An 8,976-nucleotide genomic window follows, 5' to 3' on the forward strand; every position below is an offset into this window, starting at 1 on the left:
GTTGCGTATGTGTGTGTTTAGGCCACACTAACATCTTTATCATTGCAGTCACTTCGGTGTCAGGCATGCTGTAGGCCTATGCCTTATGATAAATACTATCATACATTAATGCATGTGCGGTAGTGTTCCCTAGTATTGTCGGTGGTAAAGTGATACAATTGGAATTTACGAGAGACTTCGCAATTGTCAGATCGAGCACAAATGCGAAATGTCACACGATCCATATTTTGGCGCATAAAATCGCTTAAACAAAAAAAACCTGACGTGACGTCGTGTGACCAAACCGGAAGTATCGCGGAGGTCTACACGTTTTGAATAGTCTGTTAGCTACAGTTAGCATTACTTTTTATTATCTCTCGCGTGGCTATTCTCCGTAGGAAGAAATGCCTTCACTAAACGGGAAACCCGATGTCATGTTTGTAAGCGACGATGTTCCACATTAATATCTGATAGCACTTATAGGCGAGGAGTATTGCTACCTAGCTTACTTTTACGGGAATGCTAACGTTAGCTAGTATGTGTGTAACAGTGGTGAAGTTAGCTTGTTGTGGCTCGTAAGCTAAGAATCGTAGATATGTATTATTAGACGTGTTCGGGTCCTAACTAGTGGTTCAGATATTGACATTATCAACTCGCGATTGCTATCGCTCTATTTGAATGTTTAATTTCCAGTCCTTGTATTTGTGACGTTATTGCATATTATTGTCGACGTTATAGTAACGTTACGCTGTCGCGCTGTTAGCGTTTCAAAATAAACTCTTTCCAAAGTTTTTCATTTTCCAGTTGCAACGTTACGTGACGCGTTATGTGATTTCTGGCTCTGTTAGGAGGACGATGATCTGCCGTATGAAGAGGAGATTATCAGGAACCCGTACTCGGTCAAGTGCTGGATGCGCTACATCGAATTCAAACAGAACGCAGCCAAATCCATCCTCAACATGATATACGAGCGGGCTCTGAAAGAGCTGCCTGGAAGGTAACTAGCATTACATGCGACCCTTATACAGATAGTTGTTGTACTGAAAGTAGGTGGATACGTATACCTGCAAATCCAGATTATTGCAATCACATTAGTACATATTTTTGCGTTGCGATTAAGATGGGGGCGTTTTTGTGACCAGCACTGTTCTGCGTTATTAAATAATCTGATACCTATAGGAGTACCATGACTTTCATGGAGGTGAAGGGCGTCAAGACGGCCATATCGGATTAAATATTATGTTCAATTACTAACCCTTTTTTTACTTTTACAGTTACAAGCTGTGGTACAATTACCTGAGAGAAAGACGCAAACAAGTGAAAGGGAAGTGTGTCACTGAACCAAGCTATGAAGAGATCAATAACTGCCATGAAAGGGCATTGGTGTTCATGCATAAGGTAAATACCTCATGTAGAACTCCATACTGAACCACCTGATGGTACAAAATAATATTTTGTTATGGCCTGTTTTTTGTAAGTTGTGCTTGAAACTAACCACCTTTCTTTCCTTATACTAGATGCCTAGAATATGGCTTGATTACTGCCAGTTCCTTGTGTCTCAGTGCAAGATCACAAGAAGTCGACAAACATTCGACCGTGCACTCAGAGCTCTTCCTGTTACTCAGCACCCGCGTATCTGGCCTCTGTATCTCCGCTTTGTCCGTAACCTGCCCCTGCCTGAGACAGCCATCCGGGTGTACCGCAGGTACCTTAAGGTGAGAGCGTGGTATAGAAGGAGGTTCCATAGAGCAGAACATTGTTTACAGCTTGAAAATGTCCTCATTATGTGCTGACCGCTCTTTGCGCCCCATAGCTTTCTCCAGAGAATGCAGAGGAATACATAGACTACTTACGTTCTGTTGGCCGCTTGGATGAAGCAGCCGTGCGACTAGCAGCTGTCGTCAATGATGAAAGCTTTGTGTCCAAAGAGGGCAAATCTAACTATCAAGTAAGATGTTACATTCCAAAGCATGCTCATCCAAATATATCTGTTTTTTTTTTTTTTTTTTTTTTATCAAGCTGAACAGTAAATTAATAAATCTGGTTTCTTCATGTACAGCTGTGGCATGAGCTATGCGACCTGATCTCCCAGAACCCTGATAAAGTGACCTCTCTGAATGTAGGAGCCATCATCCGAGGAGGCCTCACTCGCTTCACAGACCAACTTGGAAAACTCTGGTGCTCTTTAGCGGACTATTACATCAGAAGTGGTCACTTTGAAAAGGTGTTTTTCTGGTGTTTTTTTTTCACTTCATAATATTTAGATATATTTAAACAAAATATGACTGTGCTTTAAGTTAAAATAGTTGCCTGACTGTCGATGACTATTAATGTATCTTTACTTTCTCAGGCCCGTGATGTGTATGAGGAGGCCATCCTTACAGTGGTGACTGTAAGGGATTTCACACAAGTGTTTGATAGTTATGCCCAGTTCGAAGAGAGCATGATCGCAGCGAAGATGGAGACCACTGCTGAGATGGGGAAGGATAAAGACGGTGTGTGCGGATTAATACATGTTGGCACTGTTTCTCGCTTTCACTTCTCTTTTCATGCATGCCTTACGGTCTGTTCCTCTCTTTCCAGAGGACACAGACATGGAGCTCAGACTGGCCCGCTTTGAGCAGCTGATAGCCCGGCGGCCCCTTCTGTTGAACAGTGTCCTACTGCGGCAGAACCCTCATAACGTCCATGAGTGGCACAAGCGTGTAAAATTGTATGATGGCAATCCACGGCAGGTGAGAACTAGACCTTTTTCTTTAGATATGTATTTTTTTACATACAGTTCATATTGGTATAAACAGGTAGCACTAACTTTATGTTGTACATTACTAATGGATCTGTGTTTCCCATATCTTCTACAGATCATCAACACATACACTGAGGCGGTCCAGACTATAGATGCAATAAAGGCTACAGGGAAGCCTCACTCGCTCTGGGTTTCCTTCGCTAAATTCTATGAGGAAAATGAGCAGCTGGATGATGTAAGTCACTTGGGCTTTCCACAAGCATTCTCAAAATGGTTTGGTGATCTTCTCCATTGTTAGATTGCCCTAAAGACAGACAGATTGCCAATAACCGATGCAAACACTGGAGGGTTAATATATTCTTTGATTAGGGTGGGCCTGGCGCTGACATCACAGCCTGTCCATTTCATAGTTAACATTAGTAGTAGCTGTAAGATTTTGTTATTGTGGTTATTTAAATGTAATTTCTGGTTCTGTTTTGGGAAATCCCTCCTGGAAGAGAGTCATGAGATGCATGAAAGCTTCTGTCATCCAACCCACACTGATTTCGTTTGGCTGACTAACCTTTCCTCCGAAGGACTGTTATTGATCCAAAATAGCTTTCGTGTCCGCTCCATGGGAAGAAAACACTAATTATAGAGCGCCTTGATGTGCTTGTGTGTTTGAGGGGAATAAAAGATGTACTGTTGCACACAATGTACCTGTAAGTTATTAATAATACTATACTACTACTTCAAACAGTTGGGTTCAAGCCTAATTATTAGTTCAAGCCTAAGTTATAATTACAACCAGTGTACGCCCATGTGTCAATGTTGCAAGTGCCGGTTATGTGCAATGCATGTCGCTGTGAAACTATGTGACAGGGAAAATTCAATTTACATCATGATAATAATAATTGAATAGATTAATAGGAAAACAAGCCCCAAAAAAACTATTGTCAATCACTGTGACCACCGTCGATGCCATAGATCTGAAAACCGTCCGCAATTCACAGATGCTTTTTCTATCCCTGATATGTTGTACATTTACTACTTTTACTGTCACTCAGGCCAGGACCATTTTTGAGAAGGCTACCAAGGTGAACTACAAGCAGGTGGATGACCTTGCTGCAGTGTGGTGTGAATATGGAGAGATGGAGCTACGCCATGAGAACTATGAACAGGCACTGCGCATACTGAGGGTGAGACACTTCTATCCCATGTGCAGTCATATTTACAGGCGCAGTGAAATAGTATGACTATTTAACTAGATGTCTGGTTACATCTAGTGGCAGGACTGAGAAACTACAACAACACTGGGAAATGTTCTCTTTCTCCAAATGTTTATCGAAAGCATATTCTTTCGAGATTTAACTTGCGATTTTCAAACTTTATCTCAGTTAAGTGATACAGCAGTCAATAGATAAGTCCTGAGGTTGCATATCATAATCATAATTACCAACATAGTTTCGTTGTATAACCTGCAATGACAATAAAGATCTATCTAATGGTGTTTACACTGCACACCAGGAGCATATCTCATTCACACGCTGATGGCACACAACTGGCCCTGATTTGCAAAACTTGTCCCTGCTCATGAATGTTGGTGACTTTGAAGGAAAGAGTAAAATATTACTGATGGCACCTTTTAATAAATATAAGACCTCTTATGTTTTGTGGATATAGATGTAAGACGCATGTTTTTTTTTTTTAATGATTTGAATACAGAAAGCTACAGCCATCCCATCCAAGAAAGCGGAGTACTTTGATGCATCGGAGCCGGTCCAAAACAGAGTTTATAAGTCTTTGAAGGTCTGGTCCATGCTAGCAGACTTGGAGGAGAGTCTCGGCACTTTCCAGGTATGTTTACTATGTGTTTACAGGAGTATATTAACACAAATGAGTCAATGCAAAAGGTATACATCCCATAGCAGGTGAACTCTCAGATAGTTAGTATTGCTGGAACTTGGATACACTGTGCTTCTACGTGTCTTGGAAATGAGTAATTCCTCTCTGTGTGCTGTATATGTTTAGTCATTTTTCCTCCATTTTCCTTTTTTTCCTCCTCAGTCTACAAAAGCAGTGTATGATCGCATCATTGACCTCCGCATCGCCACGCCACAGATCATCATCAATTATGCCATGTTCCTTGAAGAGCACAACTACTATGAGGAAAGCTTCAAAGTAATACCATTGCAACTAATTACCTAAAAATCAGCATTTATTATCCTCAATATGAACTTTTGCCTTTGTATCTGAACAAATTTTCAATGCCTTTGTCGACATCTTTTTAGGCATATGAGCGCGGTATTGCTCTCTTCCGGTGGCCGAATGTTTATGACATCTGGAACACTTACCTCACCAAGTTCATTGATCGTTATGGGGGCAAGAAGCTGGAGAGAGCAAGAGATTTATTTGAACAAGCCCTGGATGGCTGCCCTGCTAAGTTTGCCAAAAGTAAGTAGCTTTGTTGGAATTACTTGTATACAATGTGTTCCACATTGTTTTAACTTTCTTTCTTTATCAAATATACTAATGCCAAATGTACCACTGTGCCTTCTTTTCCAGCAATTTACCTGCTGTATGCCAAATTGGAGGAGGGATATGGATTGGCACGACACGCCATGGCTGTGTATGAAAGGGCAACGCAAGCAGTAGATAATGATGAGAGACATCACATGTTCAATATCTACATCAAGAGGGCAGCTGAAATTTACGGCGTGACGTATACGAGAGCAATTTACCAGAAATCTATCGAGGTACGTGGGAAAAGCTTGAAAATTACAACATTTTGTATTGAAACTTCTTTTTCCTATTGAATTAAATTTATTTTAGGGTAATCTATTGGCAGAAATGGTATAGAATATTAATAATTATGCTTTCTTTTTCTTTTCTTTTCATAAATCATTATCTTTTGTTACCTTTTAGAGTGAGCCTTATATCAACATACAGTTTGGGTCCTCTTCATGGAGCCGGCTGCCATGTTGCTACAGTAGCCCAGAACGGACAAACATAACACTGGCTCTAGATAGGACTATTCATGTTTTCCCGTTGGCCACCTAGTTCTACACATTTGTCACAGGCACACAGGAGCAGCTTCAGTTGGCTGCACTCTGTAACTTCACTGCTAGATGCTACCACATTTGAATCCAGTTATACTTTAAAATGATTATCTGTGCATTATAACTCCTTGTACTAGTTGTGAATAATCAAAATTGCAAGTTGTGCAGTTCTGTTGATTTTTGAAAAATGGTTATATGTTTGATATTTATCCAGGTCCTTCCTGATGAGCATGCAAGGGACATGTGTCTGCGATTTGCTGATATGGAGAGTAAACTTGGTGAGATTGACAGGGCCAGAGCAATCTACTCCTACTGCTCCCAGATCTGTGACCCAAGGGTGAGATAAAGCACCTCCCACCATTCATACAGAATTTCTTCACATTTCTGTCAGTGATGTGCACATCATAATTCCTCTTGATGTATTTATGAACATTCAGGTGACTGCACATTTCTGGCAGTCCTGGAAAGAATTTGAGATCCGCCATGGAAATGAGGACACAATTCGAGAAATGCTGAGGATCAAACGTAGTGTCCAAGCCACATACAACACCCAGGTCAACTTTATGTCCTCTCAGATGATGAAGGCCACAACCAGCTCCACAGGCACCGGTGAGCTTGCAATATCTTTGCCTGATTGGGCAGTAGGAACATTGGACCTGAATGAATGTACAAGTATATTTTTGCCAATGTTTTCCTCTGTATTGTGTATCCAGTGTCAGATCTTGCTCCAGGCCAAATGGGACTTGATGACATGAAGATGCTAGAGCAGAAAGCACAGCAGCTTGCTGCAGAGGCCGAGCAGGATAAACCCAAGCCCAAAGAGAAGATCCTCTTTGTCAGGTTTGTCTTTTTATGGCTTTCATAAAATTGGACAACATGCTCCAACCTAAATGGAGACACATGAATCTTATTCTCTGCATCTGCCTATGCAGGAGCGACACCTCCCGCAGTGAGTTGGCTGAGCTTGCCAAACAAGCCAATCCTGATGAAATTGACATTGATGATGATGACGAGGATGAAGATGATGTTGACCAGGGACCAGATGGTGAGTGACAGACACAACAAACCCTGGCTCAGTAGTAAACAGGGAAAGGGGCTTTGCTTAAACATTCTTGCAGACATGTTTTTATTCAATAACATGGATGTGTTTATTGTGTTGTCCTTTTTACAGAGGTGCAGCTTGAACAGAAGAGTGTCCCCACAGCTGTCTTTGGAGGACTTAAAGAAGACTAAAAGATACCTTCGGACTTCACTCATAGACATTGAATATGCTACAGTTAAAAAAAAAAAAAAAAAAAGTGTAATTGCTTAGTTGTGTCCTGTGTGACATGAGTGAGAAATAGAATGCAGCATTTTTGCTTAGTGGATTTTTGTAGTACAATATACAAATACATTACTATTGGCCATTTGGTGCCAGTCTTGTCGAGTATGAAGCTCAAAACAATTGTGCAACTGAGCATTTTCTGTCGTGAAATACTAATATGTGGTTACATGATAACTGTAAATTAAGACTGGTGTAAATTGACTTTGTTCACGACAAAGACTTTGTGAAAGAATTAACCGTGAGAACAGTTTGCACACATAATAAAAGCCGAGATCTTTCTCTGACAGGAAGCCCTGCCCTAGAAAACACAGGGGAGGAGCTTAGTTTCTTTCTTCAACAGCAGGAGGCACTCATTCCAAAGTAGAGCTGAGCATTCAAGCCTCACATTGTTGGCTTTAGGATCATTAGTTGGTGGGTGTCTTGCAAAACCCCAAAGATCTTGAAACTATTTCATAGCCAGCAACCAGATATTAAAATAATGCATTCAAGGAACAGTTTGTATCACTGAGTTTAATAGGAGACTGTGAAACATTTTGAAAACAATTCAATAGCTCTGCAGTCAGTTCTCCATCATGCCCCATATTTTCCTCCCACTGATTGTTTTTGAAGGTGTCGGTAGTAATACTGTAAAATGTTATGTCAGTGTTGTCAATGCCTACTTGTGACCAATGCAGTCTGACAGTTTTTAGTACACAACAATATTTTTGAGAGTTCTAACGGACAAGCTGGTCTCTTTGGATGTCTGAAAGTTTATATACATTGTCTTGAAAATGCAGTTGTAATAAAAGTTGATTTATACCTGTTCAATGCAGTTTTTTCTAGCAGATGAAACTCCATCCTAGAGGTCGTTTCCACATTCCACTCTTACATTAGCTTTATAGTGGATGTCCAATAATAAACATGCAGTTTATGTAATCTGGGGGAATGAATTTTCAGATTTAATGTGATGAACTGCAACTTTATTAATTAATGTAAAAGGTTTCATGTGTTCGTGGAGTTAAATGAAATGAGGAAGAAATTGTTCCTTTCATAATTAGATTAAGATGGCTGAGAAGTAATCCCCTTCCAAAGTCACTGCAGTGGGGCACTTGGGAGAGCTCTTACAACATCATGTGATGAGGCACTAGAAGATTTTTGTTTTCCAGTATGCACAGTGCTATGGAAACAAAACTTCCAAAAACAATTAGAATGAAACTGTCCTAAGTGACAATAATGAAAAGCAACTTGAACTATTTTCCAAACTTTATTGCCATTTTTCATTCCTGCAAACAATTACTAGTATATTTTCTATGTTTCTCTCTTTTCAGCCCTTTTGTATATCCTGCAGGCTGTGTTTAAGCTGCAGCAAGTTAGGCCTATGAGCAACTGATAAGTATTATTTCTCTTGTATATACAAGCAAATCAACGTCAACATATTTCCCAAGGATACATACTTTTATGCTTCATTGATCTTGGGTCTGAACTTCTGTTTTTGTTTTCTGTCTGTGGCCGGTCAGGGCCATATGCAGCAGCACCCCTGAGGCTGATGGAGTTTGCCCGGGTCACTGCAGCAGATGGATGTTTTATGGTTTTGAACCAGGGACATCCACCTGAGATAGTCATAATGAGTCTTGCATATTCATGGTGTATGTATACTCTAATTTTACTCCCCTTTAATTTGTGAGAAATTAGAATGTGAGACTGTGTTTTGTAAGTGTAAATACAGACAGTAGTACGGGAACAGCAAGGTCAACTCTAGAGGTGAAAAGCACCTATCCATTTTGTCTAGCATTGGACATATGTACAATCTTGAGCTACTTGAGTATTTCCAATTTATGTTGCTTTTCCTTTCCTCTACATTACAGAGGGAAACCCTTTTCAACCAACTACATTTATCAGACTGCTATGTT

The 8,976-nt window shown here is 40.4% G+C and overlaps 1 protein-coding gene across 1 annotated transcript; it reads left to right on the forward strand.

Moving 5' to 3' along the window:
• Positions 1-282: 282 nt before the first annotated feature.
• xab2 (XPA binding protein 2) lies at positions 283-7,876 on the forward strand. Its single transcript, XM_084037345.1, has 19 exons — positions 283-419; positions 828-976; positions 1,254-1,377; positions 1,497-1,694; positions 1,793-1,927; positions 2,039-2,203; positions 2,330-2,474; positions 2,563-2,714; positions 2,841-2,960; positions 3,772-3,903; positions 4,430-4,561; positions 4,772-4,885; positions 4,996-5,158; positions 5,270-5,460; positions 5,978-6,100; positions 6,201-6,372; positions 6,477-6,603; positions 6,696-6,808; positions 6,935-7,876. The coding sequence occupies exons 1-19, from the start codon at positions 384-386 to the stop codon at positions 6,994-6,996; spliced, it is 2,553 nt and encodes an 850-aa protein (XP_083893471.1). The 5' UTR covers positions 283-383; the 3' UTR covers positions 6,997-7,876.
• The last annotated feature ends 1,100 nt before the right edge of the window (positions 7,877-8,976 follow it).

Source organism: Eutrigla gurnardus (assembly GCF_963514095.1).
Source record: "Eutrigla gurnardus genome assembly, chromosome: 20".
Taxonomy (NCBI): Eukaryota; Metazoa; Chordata; class Actinopteri; order Perciformes; family Triglidae; genus Eutrigla; species Eutrigla gurnardus.

Bases quoted from the DNA above. Each gene is read 5' to 3' on its own strand.
- xab2 (XM_084037345.1), top strand. From the start codon at position 384: ATGCCTTCACTAAACGGGAAACCCGATGTCATGTTT. The intron at 977-1,253 runs GTAACTAGCATT...TTACTTTTACAG, and splicing joins CTGAAAGAGCTGCCTGGAAG to TTACAAGCTGTGGTACAATT. The intron at 4,562-4,771 runs GTATGTTTACTA...TTTCCTCCTCAG, and splicing joins AGAGTCTCGGCACTTTCCAG to TCTACAAAAGCAGTGTATGA.